Source organism: Eleutherodactylus coqui, chromosome 5 (assembly GCF_035609145.1).
Source record: "Eleutherodactylus coqui strain aEleCoq1 chromosome 5, aEleCoq1.hap1, whole genome shotgun sequence".
NCBI classification, from domain to species: Eukaryota; Metazoa; Chordata; class Amphibia; order Anura; family Eleutherodactylidae; genus Eleutherodactylus; species Eleutherodactylus coqui.
In genome coordinates, this window is record NC_089841.1 from 132848240 (window position 1) to 132869953 (window position 21714).

Sequence of the window (21714 nt, forward strand, 5' to 3'; positions counted from 1 at the left end):
AGGAGGCTGGAATCGGCAATGGACCGCACAGAAGAGCTGCGGTCCACGGAGGGAGCAGACCCCGGCGGCCATCTTCAACCGGTAAGTATAGAAGTCACCGGAACGCGGGGATTCAGGTAAGCGCTGTGCTGTTCTTTTTTTCAGTCCCTGCATCGGGTTAATCCTTGTAGAATGTATCGAAATGATGAGCAGCATGCTTTCTGTCGCTTATTTCTCACAATACAGCATTTAACCGAATAAAGGTTGATAAGTTTAGGGAGTCGGTACCCTCTATTAAAGCTGATTCTTTCCCCAGGTCATGTCCAGGATGTCCTCCTCATTATGGATGTGTACAAACTAGCTCTGCACTTTAAGCTGTCACGACTGGAGCAGCTCTGTGTTCAGTACATTGAAGCATCTGTTGACCTTCAGAATGTCCTTGTAGTGTGTGAAAACGCCAACAAGCTGCAGCTGGACCAGCTGAAGGTAATACTGCGTCTACCCAGCTCAAGGCCGTTACTTTCCACCGCATGGGAAGCGGCAGATGCCATGTATATAATGTACTGTGGGGTCAGCACAGGTATTGCTTTAGGTCCTTTTACACCAAACTATTTAGTGTTTCAATGAGGGAATGATGTCAGAGTTCGCTTAGGCATCCTGTTTATGCAGGCAGATACACGGTCGGCTCGTTCAAACGAGAAATCATTCAGTCGTTCACATTCATTGTAGAAGTGACTAAGAACGACTGAACAAGCGCTATTTAAACTGTGATTTTTATGGCTACATAAAACAAACAAAAAGCGACTGATTTTAGCGTTCGTCATTTGTTGGCTGCGTTTACACCGAATGATTGTTCATTTTCCGTTGTTTGAACGACTTTTTTGAACTATATCGTTCTGTGTAAAAGGGCCTTTTGTCAGGATGCGCTCCACATTCTCAGTGAGCCAAGCGGACTGATCTAGTTACTGGATAAATGTGTGCTGAGCTGCTGACATGTTCACATGGCGTATTCCTGTATTACTACTGACTTAACGCTCTCTTCACCAGGAGCACTGCCTGAACTTTGTTGTAAAGGAATCGCACTTTAACCAGGTGATAATGATGAAAGAGTTTGAGCATTTGTCGTCCTCGCTGATCGTGGAGATTGTTCGCCGGAAGCAGCAGCCGCCTCTACGGCTCCACTCTGACCAGCCTGTAGATATAGGTTTGTCACTGGCTTTAGTAGAATGTACTTCTTCTGGATATGGGATGACGATTGTGACTGTATTAAAGGTGTTCACATTTGTGCTTTTATTGGAGTATTCCCACATGTATGCAACTGTAGAGTCTAACAGTGGCATATGTTGGCCATCAACTCCCAATATGAAAAAGTATATATAAATTCAGCTTTTCAGCTGCATACGCTGAACGTGAAACTATAGTAAAATGGTATATGAACAGACGCAAAGCCATTAGCCAAACACTTGTTCAGCCAACAGCTATTCCTCCTGATACCCCCACCTAGACACAGGCACGCTTGGTGTATTTGTTCTCAGTATGGAGAGTACAATAAGTACTGTAAATAAATCCAACACATTGAAATCTGCCATCGGGGAAGATGCACATTAAATGGTCAGCCAGTCCCACCGATGTCCATGTAATATGTAAGGCCATCTTCAGAGAGTTATTAGCCAAGCTATCGGCTCTGACTCCCCATAAATCTCTTAATGACTCGGCCACATTTTTTTTTTCAATTTTCGTTCTTTCCTTCCCCCTTTTAAAAAAAAAATTGTAACTTCTTTATCCATCGAGGTAGCTGTATGAGGGCTTGTTTTTTGTGGGACAAGTTGTATTTTGCAATGGTACTATTTAATGTATAATATAACACACGGAAATACTTAAACAATTATAAGTGGAGTAGAATTTTTTAAAAAGCCACCTTTCGGCCTAACTTTATTCTATGGATCAGTACAATTACTACGATAACAAACGTATATAGTTTTTGTTTTTTTGTTTTGCTGTACTACTTGTATTTTTTTCAAAAACGTTTATTTTTTACTTTTTTCTGCCGCCATTTTCTGCTCGCAATAGTTTTTTTGTTTTTCTGTAGACATAGTTGCGCGAGGGCTCATTTTTTTGTGGGACGTCCTGTAGTTTCCGTTGGTACCACCTTTTGAATTTATACGACCTTTTGATCACTTTTTATTGCGTTTTTTTCTTAGAGACAGGGTGACCAAAAAAGAGCATCTCTAGCCTTTTTTTCTGACTATGTTTACCCTGCAGGTTAAATAATGCGTTACTTTAATAGATCGGACTTATGGACATAGCGATAGCAAATATGTATTCTTGTTTTATTATTTAGATTATTTTATTGTAAATATGCCAAATGGGTTGTTTGTTTCTTTGCTTAAACTTTAATTTCTTTTTTTTTTTCAACTATTAGTAAAACTTTATTGTTCTTTTACTTTTTTCTTTAGCCCCCTAGGGGACCACAACTTGTGATGCTTTGATTGCTCCTGCAGTATGATGTAATGCCATGGCATCACAACATACTGCGATCGGGCAGGCAGTCTATCAAGCTACCCCACGGGGATGGCTTGATAGGCATACTGCCAAGACAGTTCTGGGGCCTTTCAGAATGTACGGGACGGATTTAAATGCCCTGATCGGCCGCATGGCCGATTGGAGCTGTTGTTGCCGGGTGTCAGCTGTAATAAACAGCTGCCTATCACTGTGCACGAATTTCAAACTGGTTAACTTTGCTTACCTGCTGTTTCCCCCGAATGTGTCTCAGAAAGACTGCAGGTAGTAATGATGGGTTGTAAGTAAAGGCCCTTTTACTCGGAATGATTATCGCTCAAACGTCGTACAAACGGCCAAAAGTGATCGATAACCATTACATGTAAACATGGGCATCGTGCACTTTTCGTTTGAACAATGGATTGTAGTTGAAATTAAAATGCATTGTTCAGCTGCTGAAAGACTGAGCATATACATTCTATTTGAATATATTTTGCTCATCTTATAAAAGACTCCAGGATGTCTGGGCGGCATGTTTACACTAGCTGCAAGGAGAACAATGGAATTTGACAAACTGTTTGCATAGCTGTGATTGTGTTTAAACACATGCTGGGCTCTGCAAACCACTCCTATGGGTCTTTTAACATGCAAATGAAGATGATAAAGTGTTAATGGGTATTAACATTTAATGCAAATAGATCGCTAAATCTCTTCATTCAGCAGCCTGCAAGAATTCTTGCTGCAGGACTCGACCTGAGCGCCTGCAGAGAGCAGCGCATACACACCCGCGCCCCGCAGCTCTGGATCTTTCATGTTCAAATAGAACATGCTGTAGTTTGTTTGCCGCACGAGATCTCGCACGGCCAAACAGCAGCTGTCTGCTAACGCAATCCTATGGCAGCTTCCAAGGGCAGAAATTCCACGGAATTTCCACCCCTCTGTAGGCGGCCTTTGAAATATTTTTGCGTGTAAAGGGGCCTTAAGCTACAAGAAATCTGTATTTTCATGAAATATCTCTCCTATAAGCTGGAGGTTGAAGAAGCTGAATGAATTGTCACTACATTTTAAGAAGAACCATTGACGTATGAGGCAGATTAAATTGGTTTGTTTAGTAAATGTATTGATTTATGTTTGTTAGGTACCTCTCTAGTCCAGGATATGAAGGCTTATCTGGAGGGTGCAGGAAGAGATTTTTGTGACATCACCTTGTTGCTGGATGGACACCCTAGACCTGCACATAAAACCATCCTGGCTGCTCGTTCCAGGTGTGTCTCAGGCAAGCTGTGCTGTATATTGTGTGTGAAGCTGCAAGATGCTTTTCTTCACATCCGTCTCCTGCAATCAAATCGTCAACTAATTGCCAGATTTCCTGTTCACAGTAAACTTGGTATAAGCTGAAAGAAAATCAGGGAATTGGGTCTGTAATATTAAAATCACAACGTCGGCATGCTAACTCATGAGATGCGTATTTTAACTCTTTACACCATTTTACTAATGCCATGTTTAACCTCTTGAGGACCAGGGTGTTTTGGTCTTAAAATACCAGACCCTTTTTTTAGGGATTTTAGTGGTGGTTTACTGCCCTATTTGTTTTTCTTCACATGCCAGAAATATTTATAACTAAATTATTATTTTAGCTGTTTTTTTTTCCATTCATAAAGTTTGTTTTATGTATATAATTTTTTAATTTTATTTTTTACATTAGTATTATGCTAAAATAAAGTACAAGAACGGGTTCCTCATTTTGTTTTGGAAGTTTTGATATATAATTTGTATAGCCTTGGATTACAGGGTACATAGTAAGTACGCAGTGGGATAATATATATATTTTCATATATTCATCTCTGGAAGACATTTACATTGTTGCTTTTTCTGGGTCTGCTAGAACCCTGCAGCTCTGCATTGGCAGGGAGTGCCCAGCCGTCACGTTATTACCAGGTCGAATAGTGGAAGTGATACTTTCACTTTCTCCATTCACTACATAGCATCCATTTATCGTGATGTAGCCTGTAAAGGAGTACGCAGAAGGGGTTAAAACCGCTTCTACCTTCACCTACTGGTCCTCAGCTGTGACTAACAGCTGAGATCCCCACCTGCTCCTGCTAGTTTGAGGATCAGAATCTTTAATCCCATGTTGTATTTTTATTATCGGCTGGAATTAAAGCCCAGGACCAAGCACCGTAAATTTACTATGATTGTTCCTTAAGGGGTTAAACTAGTGAGTTCTAAGAGCTCCCATTATAAAACTGAGTTCTTAGCACCCACTAGTTACATCCATTATGGGCTGCGTCATGCACTATTATGAAACTTCGGAAAGACGCTTTAAATGATTCACATAGTGTAATTGCTCCAGATTTTCCACAAAGGTATTGCATGCAGAAAGACCTCAGCATTTACATTAGGAACATAGTGATGAGATTCAAATAGGTTGTCCGATATCCTTTTTTCCCCCTATAAAACAGTCCTATCTGTTTACAGGATGTCACTGGCTGCTGCAGCCAATGACAGAACTCGGCACTCGATCGCTTTTCTTACTTTGAATATATTCCTTGTGGACATACCCTTAAAGCTGCCTGTCCACGGGCGTTGTGGTATCCTGCGGCGGATCTCCGCCACGGGAGCCGCGGCCAGGGAGCAGGAGCCGGCAGATGGATCTCCGCCGGTCAGCCTATCTGACAGATAGGCTGAACGCTGAGATTCGTGGCAATATTGATTCCTCTGTCATCCTAGTTGTTTACTGCTTGTTACCAGGGAAACGGACCACCTCTTCTATGGAAAGAATTGGCAAAGGAGGCTAATGTGCGCTTCTTTCATCTAAATCTGGCGTTCGGGAGCGTGTGCACATTAATCTTTGGCCCGGCCACCAGCTACCATTGTGCTCTGCTATTTCTGCTATCATCTTACTATAATCTTGCTTAGTTCAGTAAGCTTTGTATGTAAACCAGTTCCCTGTTGTGGGTTTCCTTGCAGTTATTTTGAGGCCATGTTCCGCTCTTTCATGCCTGAGGATGGACAAGTGAATATTTCCATTGGTGAGATGGTGCCAAGCAAGCAAGCCTTTGAATCACTACTTCGATACATCTATTATGGAGAAGTGAACATGCCGCCTGAAGACTCTCTGTATCCTCTTAGTCCAGCTTAGAGTTAAATTGGCATCTCCAAATTACTGACGATCGTTTTATATGATGTCATTCTGATGCGATGTGTGCGGTAACTGACTGCTGCTGGAATGTAAAATATGCGTGTGCTTTGCCCGACTGTCCCCAATAACCAAGGACTAACAGCCCTGTCACACGACAGTCAGCTAAATGACTGCATAAGCGCTGATGTCACTGCTAAAGCTAGCTTCACACAAGCGTTTTATCGCAGCAATTTTTGCCGTGATAAAACGCCGGCTGAAAATCGCGACCATCTGAAGCATTGGATTTCAATTCATTTGTTCAGATGGCCAATCTTTCCAGGGCGTAAAATCTGCCAGCTGGAAAAGATGGCTCATACAGTGCCCATTCCGGCCACCTGTCTTTACACCAGTCAGAAAAGCTAGGTCTTGTCCCATCTTTTGGCCTAAAACGCTGGCCGTTCCCATAGACTCCTGTGGTAGCCATCAGGATAGGGAAGTGGGAGGAAGTTTTGCAGCGGCTTGCATTGTTAAACTCCCTCCCCTTGCTGGCAGTTCCCATAGGCTGGGGAGGGAGTTTAGTACGACTAGCTAAGCTCCCAACCCCTCTCCTTGCCAGCAAGGGGCGGAGAGGGGGAGGGAGTTCAGCAGAGCTGAACTCTTTCCCCGGCCGACTGTATTCCGGGCTGCGGCGTGTATATGCTGCACCTGGCCGTCTGAATGGGCGAGAAAACAGGAGATGCAGCCGCGACTTGGCCATGGCTGCCTCTCCTTCATGCACTTTCAGCTGCGATTCGGGTGGACAAATATCGCAGTGCCGTGTGAAAGAGCACTAAGGTCGTTAGCGCTAGTGTAGAGCGTTTACACTGACAGACCACGCGGGATCATGGCCGCTTCATCTTCTATGTGAACTGGGGAGCATTTACACGGAACAAGAAGCCAGGGATTTAGTGTTTATGCTGACTGAAAGCGATAATGTCGGTAAATAAAACACAAGTGCTGACAGCATTTATGACAGCTGTCTCCATGTGCCATAAGTGAAGCCTGTATTATGTGCACAACTCTACTGGAATCACCATAATGAATACATTGTCTGTATCTGCTCTGACATATTACTGCTGATAGATACTTTGGGAAGTGTCTGATAATACACTAATATTTCACAGAGGCCCCAAAACAATACCTATAAAAGACCAGAAAAAATGTCTATATTCCTTAACATGAACACCAGCTATTTGTTCTCGGCTCCATATTATTACGGATTCTTCAGTAACCGGCTTCAAGCATACTGCCGGCAAAATCTGGAGATGAACGTGACTGTTGAGAATGTGCTGCAGGTAGAGGGATCTAAGAGTTGTTATCCCTTATAGCTGTGATATTACAGGGCTTTGTGTGAGGTCACTATTGGCATTTTTGGATGTAGCACCAGTATTTTATATACAGCCTGTTAGACTACCCCAGGTCAGAACCAGTTGTGGTACAGAAGTAAACAGACTGCGCACAGAAACCTTATATAACATTTGACCAGGGGATTATGGGTAGGATTCTGGAGATATCTGATGTGGTTATGTGATCAGAATGTACTATAAATGTACTCTTCCTAGTTTAATTGAATATATGTGTTTCAGATCTTGGAAGCAGCAGATAAGACACAAGCCCTGGATATGAAGAAGCACTGCCTTCACATCATTGTCCATCAGTTCACCAAGGTTGGTGGCATCTTTTCTGGGGCTCTGGGAACATGTTGTCCTCTCATCTTCAGTTTTGGAGCAATCTTATCTACTGTACTCTAAAAATTGTCACTTCTCTGCTTTCTCTACTAACTTTTTCAAAGTTATATCTGTGTGCGTGGAATTGGAAGGAATGAAGAATGGCTGTGTTGGTCTCAGCTGATTTCGCTTGCATTATGCCCTCTATGTAAAACTTGCAGGGCAAATTCACAAACTGTGTAAAACTGTTTTTGTCACCAAAGCAACCAATCACAGCGCATCTTTGATTTTACAAAAGCACTACAAGAAGTGAAAGCTGCCCTGTGATTGGTTGCTGTGGACAAAAAAAAGACTTATTTTAGACAGTTTCATAAATGTCCGTCATAGCGTTTTTCTATTACAAGAGTTAGCCTAGGGCTGCATGGCGACTTTGGACGCAGCACAGGTCACATTTGTGATGTAGATTTTAGTGTAGCCCTGCAACATGGCGAACTAATACGAGGCACAACACAACCACATTGACTTGCAAGTTACCATGACCTTATGATCACAAATCCAAGCTTCTTGGCTTTCTTCCAATCATTGGGTCCCAGCAACTTGCAATCACAATCTTCTATTAGTTTATGATGTTGCAGGGCTACACTACAATCTATGGCTACAGGACAAGGGTTGCAGCCAAAGTCACCATGCAGCCCCATCCTTATGATTAGTTTGTGCATCGGTTGCATTCTTCTTCCATCTCCTCCTTCTAAATCAGCCTGTAAAGGCCCATTTACACGAGCCGATGATCGTTCAAACGACAGTGTGAGTGACAGCTTTGAGCGATTATTTTGCATAAACTTTTAAGTAGCTACTTAAGAGCAATTCAGTGTGCAAATGAAGCCTTTAGCTGAAAGCAGTTAATAGCCCGAGGGCTCTTATCTGCATTCAGATCCTTTGTTTTCCACAGGGAAACAATGCTATCAGCACTACCCATGGAGAACTGCGGATAAGAGTGAATGACGAATTTTAGATTGGACTGAATTTACCGATCAGCTAGCAGTGCACGATGGGCGCACATTTAGACGCAACAATTATCGCTAAAACGATCGCCTTTTAGCGATTTTTGGCGATTTATGGGCTCTTATAAATGGGCCTTAAGTTCTTGCTCTTGAAGATCTGTCACATCTTGTGCCACATCTCTCTTTATTTACATTTTGGTCCATAACCTCATCCATTACATTCTCATTGTTGTGAAGCTGAATGCAGGAAGGTAGCCATGAATAGACTGATATTTTATGAATTTACTTGAAGCACTTCTCTTTTGTATGCATCTCTTGTCTTTGTGGATTTGTATGCACTCATCACTTTTAAGCATGTGCAGAAATAAAACCATTATTTGTGTCTGTCCTGTCTCTGTTCATAACTACTTCTCTTGTATGCCTGTACACTCTACTAGAGGGTTATTAAAGGGGTTGTGTGGTTACAAGTTAAAAAAAAGGCATACCCTTCTGACTTTGATCCCCAGGGGCACAGCTGACTGATTACTGCTGCCCCATCCCCTGCTGTGGGACAGCCGCTTGACAGTCAGGTGATCGCTGCAGCTAATCTGAGGCCATAGCATTACTGTCCTAAACTCCTGGCGATGGAAGTGAGCGCTGATGCCAAGAGTTTGGAAGGTGATAGTGTAGCCTCAGATTAGTCACCTGACTTCTTGCGACAGTCCACAGCGGGGCAGCAGGAGCCAGTTTACCTGCGCCCCGGGGAGCCGAAGATGGGAGAGTATGCTTTTTGGGGTTTTTTTATTTTAACTCCTACCCAGCTGTTATTTCTTTCTTACTTGTAACCACACAACAACTTTTAAAGAGAACCTGTCATGTCCTCATGTCAGCGGTTCTAGCTGCACAGCTCTGCAGCCGTGGCCCTGCTGACTGCAACAATAGGGCTTATTTACTATTGCAAATTCAGCCGTTTTCTGGAACAAATGCACCAGAAAACTGTCAAACATGTTTTGTGCCACATTTACTATGTTACGAAAATAAAAAAGGGGTGGTGGGGTCTGCATTGCACCAAAATCTTGGGCAGCTGAAAGGTGGTCTAAACTTAAACTAGACTGTTTTAAAAATTGACAGATGTATCATTTGGATAGAATTTTAAGACTCTCTGGTCTACATTTTCATTGTCGAACTTTTAGACTGTATTTGTAAATAAGCCCCAATGTCTTTCTGTTCTTACTTCCCCTAATTCCCCATAACAGCCTCTTCTAAGCTTTGGCTCCCAGAGCTGTGAATGTGTGAAGGGAGCAGTCCCCGCCTCTGACAATGAATTGATGGTGAGCGCTGGGGCCACCCTCTTGACAGATTCAAAGTGTCAAGAGACGAATATGAAGAGCTGGAACATGGGTTAAGTATAAACGACCTCATTGGAGTCAGCGGTGCCACAGCTATGCAGCTAGCCTCGCTGACAGGGGGACATGACAGGTCCTCTTTAATTGTGGATTTTAACCATCCAACTTCTAAGAAGTGACGCTCTTGTGTTCAATTACTGATATGTTACAGTACAGTTCTTACAACCCAACATCCACATTACCCAACTGCTGTCAAATAGTCATGCATTTCTAATTCTTAGTCATTACCCATTTAGCTTTTTTAGACATTAAGGGCCAGTCCGATTTTCTTGGCAGATAGATGAGACAGCCTCCTCATTCTTCCTCCTTTCCTTCCTCACCTGAAGGTTGCCAAGCTGCCAAACCTACGTTCGTTGAGCCAGCCTTTGCTCATCAACATTATCGAGTCTCTGGCGAGCCACATCTCAGACAAGCAATGTGCAGAGCTAGGCTCAGACATATGAGTGCCGGCGCTCTGAGACATAGCTGTGGACAGTTTGACGAAGCATTCCTCGCTGCCGAGTGTCCTTCACAGTCAGAACACACGGGACCATGAAGTTGTATCTTGTACATGAGAAGCTGATTACTGTGAGAAGATCTGTCCTGCACATTATAGCAGTAACAAGTGAAGTATCGCTCCTTACCATTTCATGTTTAGAAGCTACTTGTATGAGTTGCACATCCACTTCCTATGATGGTTTTCCTTTTTATTACAATTAAAAGTACTTCACAGCTTTATTCTAATTAAATAGCTGATTAATTTATTCTAGCAACATTCTTGGGTCATCAGACACTATGTGAAAAGAAAATGGAGAATAACTGTAATCAGGTAATGTGACGGTGCCTCTTATGGGCTTGTTTACGTCGGCCCCAGAGGTTTAGTTATACTAAAGTAATGCTGCATGCAGCGCTGCTTCGTCCTGTAAAATACCGGACAACCAAACGGGCCTCGTTAAAGTCAGTGGGGTCCATTTGGTTGCATCAGAAGACTTATTCATTCGGTCAGTGGGATCATTTTCCTGCTCCCATAATGCAGCAGAAAAACCGACCCGCGGTGCAGATGTGAACAGAGCCCAAGTACTGTAGTTAATGTGAAGGTAGTTGCCCAATATACTCTTACTTTTTGCATAAAGTAGCCTGTAATTCCTTGTAAGCAGACAAATGAAAGAGTTTACTCATTTATGCAGACTCTGCTCTTGCATCGGGTTGGAAGAGCCAACAGAACGTATGAGAGGCACGATCGAGACTGACGATTCATGCGCTTCATAGAACGGCATTCTTTCAGCAGACAGCAGGAGTGCTGTTATCTGCAAACAGGTGCTTTGTTCTCGGAGCTGTCAGCAGTATCCCGCTGAGAACTTTTAGCGGGATACCAGCTGAAAGAATACTATCAGCAGTAACCTGCTGAGAACTCTGCGTGTGGAGCTGATAAGGCTCATTGCTGAATTTCAGCTTGCTTAAAGTCAGTGAAGAACGAATAGTGGACGATGGGAGCACTTTTACACACAACAATTATCTCTCAAAAGATTGTTTTTGAGCGATAATCATTGTCTAAATGGGCCTTTATATTAGACCCTCCAAAACGCTGACCTGTGGAGAAAAGATCCTGCCTGCAGAAATCATCTCCATTTTTGGGATACTAGTCTTTCCTTTTCAAGAATGGCTTGCGCACATAGCGATTTTCAGAGAAAACTGCAAGTTTTAGAGGTGTTCAATGCATTTTTTGGCAAAGAAACTAATTTTCCTACTGACTTGCAGCCAACATCTGGTCACTCTTACACACCACAAACCATGCAGGCTTTTTATACTTATGGGTTTATGTGTTGGTGACAGTTTGTGTGCGTTTTTCGCTTAGAAATGCGGCGGGCTAAATGTTTGGCTCTTTTTGTGGCGACTCCATAGGCTTCTCTACAGGACGAATGTAAATGGGAAGAATATCGCAAAATGCACTTTATAAATGTTTGAATAAAAAGAAAAGGCCACCCAAAAATAGTTTAGAAGAAGAAAAAAAACGCACATACCATTTTAAGACAATTTTTTGTTTTGTTTTTTCCTCTTCTTAGGTGAGTTTCACACGTGCAATTTTGCTGCCAGAAAATCGCGTCTTTGCTTCCGCGATATTTGAGGATCAGCGATTCTTTTTCTTTAGAATAATCTCACATCGCTGCCGCCTGAGATAAAAAATCACACCTTTTTTTTTTTTTTATCACGAAGGTCAATAGGACTTTCTAAAGTTAGAAATACATTGCATAAAAATTGCAAGTTTTGTGCGTTGCGATGCGATAAAAAGGAGGCTCCTTAGGAAAACGTGGGCGTTCTGTTTTTTTTTTTTAAAAGAAGAAAAAAATTGATCGCAGAAAGATAGGACATGCCGCAATATTTTTTTTTTCTTGCCGCATCGCTAATGTGAAGGACCCCATTGAAGATCATTGGTTTCATAATTCTCTTTAACTCACTCTCGCATCACACGATTTTTATTGCCTGTGTGAAACCAGCCTTACAGGCTTTTTTCTTTGCTGTTTTTCTTTTGGGAGTAAGGCAGGGTGTCATAGGACCATTGGGGGCCCATTTCTGTTTGCCAGAACATAGAGCTGGTGGATCAGATGAGAATGAGCAGTGCTCTAATGCCCTCACGATTTTCATTTGCCCAAGCGAACGAGCTCATGACGTCCTCACCAGCTCATCTGCGCTGAGGCAGTGTGTTTAGACTGTATGACTCTTGTTGAGAATTGTGCAGTTCTTGTGCACTAATCATTCCTGTGTGAAAACCTGAACGATCAGAACCTAAACTGCACGAGACGGCGCTGATTTTTATGCTGAACGAGAAGCGCGCCATTCTTGTTGGTTCAGTTTTGCCTGTTTGAACAATTTTCTGAACAGTAATCGTCCAGTCTAAACGCAGCATGAATGCACATGGTCTCAGCCGCTGCACCCATGAGCTACAGAGACCGCTGTATGAAGCACTTCTCCAGATGAAACAACCTGAACACACGGGCCTCCACCAGCTACAGCTTGCAGACCGTCTTTTACTCTATATTTTTGTCTTTTGTTATGTATCTGCTAATACATTGGAAATGCGCTTATGTAATTCAGGATACGAGTAACATACAAATATCAGTGGCGGGTAACACATAATTACATGATGTATGGAAGCTCCTTATAGCACTTCGTGTCCCTGTGTTTGGTATGAGCAGCCCTCGGAATCTGTAATACATTTTTTTTTCTTCTCTTGCTCTGTAAAGGGGCTTCAATGGACCATTTCTTCTATAGGAATATGCATATGGGGATATAACCTGGCAAAATGTTTATAGTAGTTGGAATTTAGTCTGGTGTCTGTTGTCAACCCTTCGTGTTAAAGCTTCACGTAAATAAAAATGCTTGTGGCTCTGGATGTCGGCTGATTCACCCGCTTGCACAGAAGTAGTTCTGACAACATTCAGTTTGTGGTGGTGCTGCCTAAGGGCCCTTTTGCACTGAGTGATTATTAAGTTTATCGCTGGGTCGCGTGTAACTTAACCACAAATTCAGTGTAATTGCTGCCAGCGACTGAACGACGAACGATAAGTCTTGCTTATTCAGTTTACGCAGGCGTAAAAACCAAACGACAAATTGCCAGTATAAACAATCATTCATCTATGACTCCATGTTTATAGTTAATGGAGGCAGGCGGTCGGAGGAGATCTCAGACGCGCTCCTCCATTCACTGTACGATTTATTACTCTTGTGTGAGCACAGGAGTGATAACACTAGGCAATGTGACTTTTGTGTCTAAGAAAAATTTGTTTGTTCCTGTTGGATTATTGTAAAATATAATGGAAAATAACTTTCATTTTGAAAAAAGTTTGCTTTTGTGGTCAGGAAATCAATAATAAAAAATGATTTAGAATTTCCAATATTTCAAGGACATACATAGTGAGAAAAGAAATGACTTACAATCATGAGCCAAAGTCATTATACAATGCGGAGTATGTCCATACAGTTCACAATTAATGAAAATGTCTGGTTCTTTTCGATTGACGATTGTGTAGTTGGTCACTTTCACGTACCAGCCCCCAGATGTAGTCGCCCATCATATTCTCGTTGTATTGTCCTTGATAGCGATGCTAAAACTGCTGCATATCTTGGTGGAACCTTTGTCCCTGTTCCTCTGAGTATGCTCCCATGTTCTGTTTGCTCCCATGTTCTGTTTGAATTTATGTAGATGAGAATCCAGAATATGAACCACATATCCACATAGTTGTCTGCTTTGTGATTTCCCAAGAACCCCTGAACAAAACTGTTCCAAGCTGCTTTCTGTACTTCTGTGAGCATGTCAGGAAATTTCGGACATTCTATGATCCTCCTGATTTGTGCTCCCACAAAGATGCTAGCTTTTACCTTGGCCTCAGTCCGCTTCGGGAAGACGTTTAGTAGATGTTTTGTCACTGTAGATTCTTTATCTAGAGCTGTGACAAACTGTTTCATAAGCCAGAGTTTTAGGTAAAGAGGTGGCATCACAATCACCTTAGGATCTACTAGGGGTTCCCACTTGATGTTGCTTCATCCGACAGTGAAGCCAATACGTTCAGGCCAGCCGCGTCGATTGGGAGTGTTCCGTTTTGTCTCTGCTATGACAAAGATGGCAAGAAAACTTTGTGAAACCACCTTGAAGACCCATTAGGAAGTCTCCAATTACCTTCCAACCATACTGATTGCATTTCTGAACTTGCAACAGGAATGTAACACTACTGTACTCCTTCTTGAGATGTGCAGAGTGAGCCACTGCAAGGGATTAATGAAAAGAACCAGACCTTTTCATTAATTTTGAACTGTATGAACATAGTCTGCATTATATAAGGACTTTAGCTCATGATTGTAAAGGCTCATTTAGACAATGATAACCGTTGCATCTAAACGTGTAGCCATTGTGCACTTTTCATGCACTATTCATTCATCACTGATTTTTAGCAAATTGAACATCAGCGATGACTATCAGCACCACACTCTGAGTTCTCAGCCGGATACCAGCTAAGAGCTCTGAGAACAAAGCAGCTGTTTGCATATACATATGTCAGTGGTGTCCCCCTCCACCTTCATTTAACTCTTAAGTAGATGATTAGCTACTTAAGAGTTTATGCAAAGCTGATTGCTCAAAACTGTCACTCAAACTGTCGTTTGAGTGATCATCTTTCAGTGTAAATGGGGCTTAAGTAATTTCTTTTCTCACTGTATGTCCTTGAAACATTTGGAAATTCTAAATCATATATTTTTAATGTCCTGACCACAAAGGCAATTTTTTTTTTCCATTTATATTTTACTATAAGCTAACAGGAACTAAAACTTTTCTTAGACACACAAATCGCATTTTATTTTATTTTTTTTGTTGCCTAGTGTAATCATTGATCATCTCATATAAAAGGACTCTAACTGTATTTATATAGTTCATAGATCTACTGTCACTCGGACAATCTGGGAAATGCTTTATAGTTTTTCAAAGTTTGACAGCTGTAATGTAGAGGTCTCTTCTCACTGCGCTGGTTTATCCACTGCAGGCTCCATCTTGGCTTTCAACATGTCAGTGAGATCTCTTTGCTCGCTGTTTTATGTAATTTCCGTCCCTGTCAGTCTTAATGGATGGAAAAGCATAGAAGAAGGAAAGCTGTGCTGGATAGAAGAAACGCAATGTGAAGAGAGCCTTAAGCTTCAGGATCAAATCCTCCTCTGTCCTAATCGCATCCAGTGGGAAAGTAGACTGGGGACACAGTAAACCCTAAGAAAGTTACTGTAAAACTTTTTTCCCTTTTTTTTGGAGGACAATCTGATCAATTTGAGGTATTATCCCTTTACACAAGGGTGGATGGTAATTAACGGCATGTTGATATACTGTACACTTGCCTATCTTCTAGCTGTGTTCAGAATGTACATAGTAAATGCATAATGTGCACAAGTATCTTCTCTTTTGTATAATGAGATCTGAGAAAGCGGCCATGTATCGGTTTGCAAATAAAATGTATTTATTGCTGTAACGTAATCGTGTCTAATTTGTTCCACCTTCAGATATTGCATAGAAATAGATTAGTCATATGCTGTCACTGTAGATTTACATGCAGAGCACATTAATGGAGAACTGTGATACTTTTATGAAGGCTGAAGACATTCTGGCCTTGTAAGTCCTATTGCACACAACTAATACTATGGATCCACAGAAGCTCGCAGCATCCATGCTGCACCTCAGCATGCCTCCACCTTCATACAGCAATGTACGGAGGTCTTTTTGATGGATTCTGTATGGAAACCAACTAATGTGAGATGTTCCATTGGATGCAATGTTGGAGAGATTAATTCTTTGAATTGCTGCGTATGGCCGCCTGCACACGAGCGTTCCGGATTACGCCAGCGGATTTTCTCGCGTGGGAGACCTGCGTATGGCACTTAAATGTGCTTGCGGATAGGTGCGGATGCGTGAAAAATCACGCACAGATATATGCGGATGTGCTGCGGGAAAAACCTGCAGCCTCCTACCACGCCTAAGGCCGCCTGCAGACGAGCGGGTCGGATCCGGCGGCGAGAATTCTCGCCGCGGGACCCATCCCGAGCACCTGCAGGGACGAGCGCGTACTCACCTGTGCCCGGCGGCCTCGGCCCTTTTATGTGCCGGCTGCCGGGCAGCTGGCACATGCGCAGACCGGAGCCGGCGGCCGGGTGAGTGACGTTTCCACAGAAATAGGACATGCCGCGGTTTGTTTGCCGCGTGAGATTTCGTTAACGCAATCCTATGCAGGCTTTGAGCGACGGAAATCCCGCCGCTGGATTTCCGCCTGTGTGCAGGCGGCCTACTTCCTCTAATGTCATAGCAACCAGTGCCTTCATCCGCAGCTGCACCGCGGATGTACTGCGTGAAAAAACGCGTCCATTCACTTGTATTGGAGTCTCCACGCACAGAATCCAACCCAAATTAGGACATGCCACATTTTTTTTTTCTAGCGCGTGAAAATCCGCGATGCAGATCCGTCCATCTGGGGACAACTGCGGAGCCCCAGAGAAGTATATTGGTTGCAGTCAGGGGCGGACAATGTGCTTAAAATACCGTGGCAGAAATTCCGCCCGTGTGCAGGCACCCTATAGGAGAGAATATCTCAATACAAAGCACCAACCAGCAGCCCATGATGTGCACAGCTCTGTAGTAGGGAGCCACACAAAAACCACGTCCTACTGCTTATTTTGACATGTTGCTAAATGCTTCCTTTGTACAAAAGCGGATCGTAGGGGTATTGTCTCCTGAGAGCAATGCTGCTATCAGTATATTTGTTACATGGAGGCCTACATGACTGTGGGTGCTGTTCTACAACGCTGAACATGTATGGAGTTATATTGTCATGTGCCTGAGGCCTAACAATCGCCAATACTAATTCGAGAGTTCATGCTGGTTTAGCATTCAAGACTTTCCAGACCTCCAACCATCAACGCCATTCGTATCCCTAACCAGCTTTTTGATAACTATGTCATCAAATCTCATCTCTCCAGCTGATCTGCCATGTTGGATTTTTTGATAGTTTTTAGCTGCTTTTAGACACCATTATCGTTTGCATTCCAGCGAGAGTCTGACCGATAATCATGCCGTGTAAATGCGTGACCAACTGTCAGTTTCTGGATGCAAAAAACTGAACAACTTATTTCACGTAGACAGGCAGTCGTTCACTTATGAATGACTACCTGCTTACTGTGAATGGAGACGGGCAAGTCGGAATAATACCCGACTGCAGTCAGGGATGCTCGTTGTGGTGTAAAAACACAGGAAAGAATCTCGCTGGGATGAGCTGTCTGGCATCTATTGCCTGACAGGGCGTCCCATGAAAAAGCACCCTTAGACCTCTATCACACGGGCGATCGCGATATCTTGCCATCATTGCAAACATTGCTCTAATGTTTAAGGCGACCATTGAAAAGCGTGGGTTTCACAAATATGCGTTTTGTAGTGCTGTCGCATCATCGGAAAATGGATGATTTTGTAGCCCATGTGAAAGCTGCCTTTAGGCTAAGCTCACAGGGGTGAGTGTGATATAGGGCCATGAATCCTGCCCCATATCTCGCTCGCCATCCACGTGAAATCCCCAGTGATGTGAGGCGGTTTCATGGCAAAATAGCCTCTCATCACTTTGTGGATGCAGGGATCTTCGGCGCGGGTTTCGCAGAGTTTCTCACATTGCGTGCACCTAGCACGTGGTGCGATGCTGCCGATGGTCCCATTGGAAAAAATGGGACTGCAATGCAAGAGCACGCACAAAATAAAACATGCCCGTGTTAGGGTGCTGTGATTGAAATGTTGTCCACACCAAACAGTTCTGCATCCCATTAATGGAAGTCCAGATGAGACCGCAGGTCATGGTGGATAGAGGTAGTGTTGTCTGAACTGTAGTTCTAATTCATGGCACAGCTGACCAAGACCACCATCTCCACAAAACTATGAACAAGCAGGTCAGAAAAACGTAAAGGGAATTTGTCACGATGTATTTGCAGCGCTCACAGAGCACAATAATGTAGTGTCTGTCACACTGATCACACGGATATGTCTGCTGTGTAGATTTCTGTAGTAATTTTGAATAAACTTGCATTTTATTAGCAACAACCAGACACAGAAGTAGTCCTGCATATTCATGAGCTGCAGCTAGCCACACCCACCCCGCCCTCCAGCCAATGATTGGCAACTCTCTCTATGCCTAGTAATAGGCAGCAGTCAATCAGTGATTAGAGGGCAGAGTGGGTGTAGCTAGCCTGCAGCTCATGAATATCCAGGACTACTTTAAGTAGTGCTCTTTACATATGCTGCCACTGATAAAATGTAATTTTCGCCAAAACTACTGCATAGATACAAAGCGCACACCGACTGTCATTATATAATCCTGACCTTAAGGCTGATTTAGACAAGTTTTTTACCCAAAAATCGCTTAAAGCTGTTTTTTTAAATGATAATTGTTGTGTCTAACTGCAGTGACATCATGCAGTTTTCGTTAAGGAATTGCTGATCGTTCTCTTTCAGCATGCTGAAAGACAACAATTAGCCATATCAGGAACTCTCAGCGGGATACAGCTCCCTAAACACAGGCGGGGTATGAAGAACACAGCTGTCCAGGCTGTGTTCTGCATTCCCCGCTCAGAGCGCTCAGTTGTATAACAGCTGGGCGCTCAGAGCAGAGAACAGCTGGATGCAGAAGACAAGCAGCCCCGCTTGTCTTCTGTATACTCCGCTCAGAGCGCAAAGTGATCACTCAACGTTTGAGCGATCATCTTGCGCTGTAAAGGCACGCAACGATTATCGATCAAAAGACATCTTTTCAGTGATAATCGTGTCTAACTGCACTGTCATTGCGCAGTTTTTGTTAAGCCATCGCTGATCTATCAGGGATTCACAGCGTGATACAGCTGATACTATTGTTTCAGCTGTATCCCGCTTCCTGATGACAGGCTGAGTATGAAGAACACAGCGGTCCAGCTGTGTTCTCCATACCCCATTCGGCTGAAAACCGCCGGGCGCTCCAAGCAGAGAACAGCTAGATGCAGAAGACAAGCGGCCTCACGTTTGAGCAATCACCTTGCGCTGTAAAAAGAACAACTATTATTGCTCCAAAGATTTTTTTTTGAACAATAATAATTGTCTAAACCAGCCTTTAGAGTCTCTTTAATGCATGGCCAACTTGCGCTAGTGGGCAGCTGGGAACTACCATTGTCCAAACTGCACTCATATCGGCATTGTGAGGTCCTTTTCATAGAAGCACAACTGAGTGGTAACATTCAATGTTAACTGCTTTAATAAAGTTTGCCTGTGTAGTAAGAGAAGTTACCACTTGTTACTTCTTGCATTGTTGTAGTATATGTCTAAGACTCTGTTTAGCGTTGATTGTTTCGGAGAGGCGAAGGATAGGTGATTAGCCTTTACATAGCCATGATATGACAGAGAACCATGCCCTTGGGTTAGAGTTTCTAGAGTCAAACAAAAGTGTGCATGTATCAACAGTACTGAAGTCTAGAAACCCTGCAGCAAGTCCTACAAAGTATTACACAACCTGTGGAGATTTCCTGCAGCCTCTGGTCCAGATGTCAGTTGCAAAGTTTCCTACACGATCCTGCTTTGCACATGGTAGTAAGTGGGCTGCAGCAAGTCCACAAATGTTACAAATAATCCTTGATTACAGGAGATTTAGGGCGCCTGCACACAAGCGGAAATTCCGCGGTGGGATTTCCGCTGCTGGAAGCCTGCATAGGATTGCTTTAACAAACAATCCTATGCAGACGGCCACGGTCTGACTGCGCAAAATCTCGTGCGGCAAACAAACCGCGGCATGTTCTTTTTCTGTGCAGGGCTGCGCATGCGCCGGCACATCAAACAGCTGGAACCGGGGCGCGGGTGAGTACGCGCTGGTCCCTGCAGGCGCTCGGGTCCCGTCCCACGGCGAGAATCCTCAGCGCTGGATCCGACCCACCCATCTGCAGGCTCCCAACCTATTAGTGATGCCATATTTGATTCCAGTGGGCTGCCCTCCATCTCATAGGTGAACCACACTGGCACGCTAGGCATCCCCAGCGTTCAAAGCCACACTGCATGTTACTGATTAATATGAGGTGTTGGGTAATATTTTGGCCAAAATACACAAGCACACAACCCAACATCAAGGGTCCTCGTTTACTTGTGAGTCCCTACACCAATAGCCATCAAAATGACCGAAAAGGGAAATATAAAAGGAGACAAAAAAAAAAAATCACAGAAAGCGGCCATATACTTACTGATACAAGTGGGCAGGTTTTTTTTGTGTGCCGAAACAAGTACTGAGTAGTCACCCCACTCAATATAAGGAAGGTGTGTGAGTAGTAGTTCATCAGTACCTTCATCTGTGTGATTGCTCCTAGCATTCTGGCTGTCTGCATGTTGGGGGATAAGTGTTGTATATATCTGCCCCCCCTTCAGTATCAGTAAGTATATGGCTGCTTTCTGTGATTTTTTTTTTTTTTTGTTGTCTGTTTTTATATTTTTCACTTTCTGTGATTTTCATTCAAATGAATTGGTTTATTGTCTGTGCAAATTCTGTCTGTCAGACGTAACCGACCTCGCGCGGGAATATCAGCCGTGTGAGTACAGTCTGAAAAGTGCAATATAGAAAACTCACAAAAGCTCAGTGGCCGTGATTATTCTGACAGTAGAGATTGATAAATCACACATTCGTAATCTACACCTCCGCGTACTAAAGGCCCATTTACACGGAGCGATGATCACTCAAAAATAGCTAAAAAGCGATCGTTTAAGCAATCATCGTTGTGTTTAAACACGCGCCCATCATGCACTGCTAGCTGATCGTTAAATTCAGGCCAACCTACATAATCATTGTTCAGCCTTATCAGCAGTTCTCCGTGGGTAGTGCTGATAGCATTGCTTCCCTTCAGAGAACAAAGGATCTGAATGCAGATAAGAGCCCTCAGGCTATTAAACGGGTTGTCCCGCAAAATAAAGTAAAGCTAAACACTTCTGTATGGCCATATACATGCACTTTGTAATATACATCGTGCATTAAATATTGGCCATACAGAAGACCAGCTGTGCGGCGCGAGCATGCTGGAGTGGCCCCTCCAACGGGACAGAAGAGGCAGACTGCACAAGCGCGTCTAATCGAGCCAGGAGAAGGATTTGGTCGGTGCCAGGGAGACGGGGACGCCAACACAGAGGGGGGGGGGGGGGGGGTGTAAGTGTATAACTTCTGTATGGCCAATATTTAATGCACGATGTATATTACAAAGTGCATGTATATGGCTATACAGAAGTGTTTAACTTTACTTCATTTTGTGGAACAACCCCTTTAACTGCATTCAGCGAAGGCTTCATTTGCATACTTAATTGCTCTTAAGTAGCTACTTAATAGTTTATGCAAAATGATCACTCAAACTGTCGTTTGCGCAATCTTTGAGCGATCATCACTCTGTGTAAATGGGCGTTTAGGCCTCATGTCCAAGGGCAAAATTAAATTGTGGAATCCGCGTGGGTCACACACAGTTCAATATGCCCATAGACATTCATTGGG

The 21714-nt window shown here is 43.3% G+C and overlaps 1 protein-coding gene across 1 annotated transcript in view; it reads left to right on the forward strand.

Annotated features, from left to right (window-relative positions):
• The window catches only part of LZTR1 (leucine zipper like post translational regulator 1), a 42187-nt gene extending 26512 nt beyond the window's left edge, over window positions 1–15675 (forward strand). The window contains exons 14-20 of the mRNA XM_066603174.1: window positions 296–465; window positions 1027–1183; window positions 3617–3743; window positions 5449–5598; window positions 6828–6933; window positions 7225–7305; window positions 10018–15675. Of these exons, the coding sequence (XP_066459271.1) occupies window positions 296–465; window positions 1027–1183; window positions 3617–3743; window positions 5449–5598; window positions 6828–6933; window positions 7225–7305; window positions 10018–10134 (908 nt within the window). The 3' untranslated portion in view covers window positions 10135–15675. The remainder of the gene's footprint in view (window positions 1–295; window positions 466–1026; window positions 1184–3616; window positions 3744–5448; window positions 5599–6827; window positions 6934–7224; window positions 7306–10017) is intronic.
• Window positions 15676–21714: the final 6039 nt, after the last annotated feature.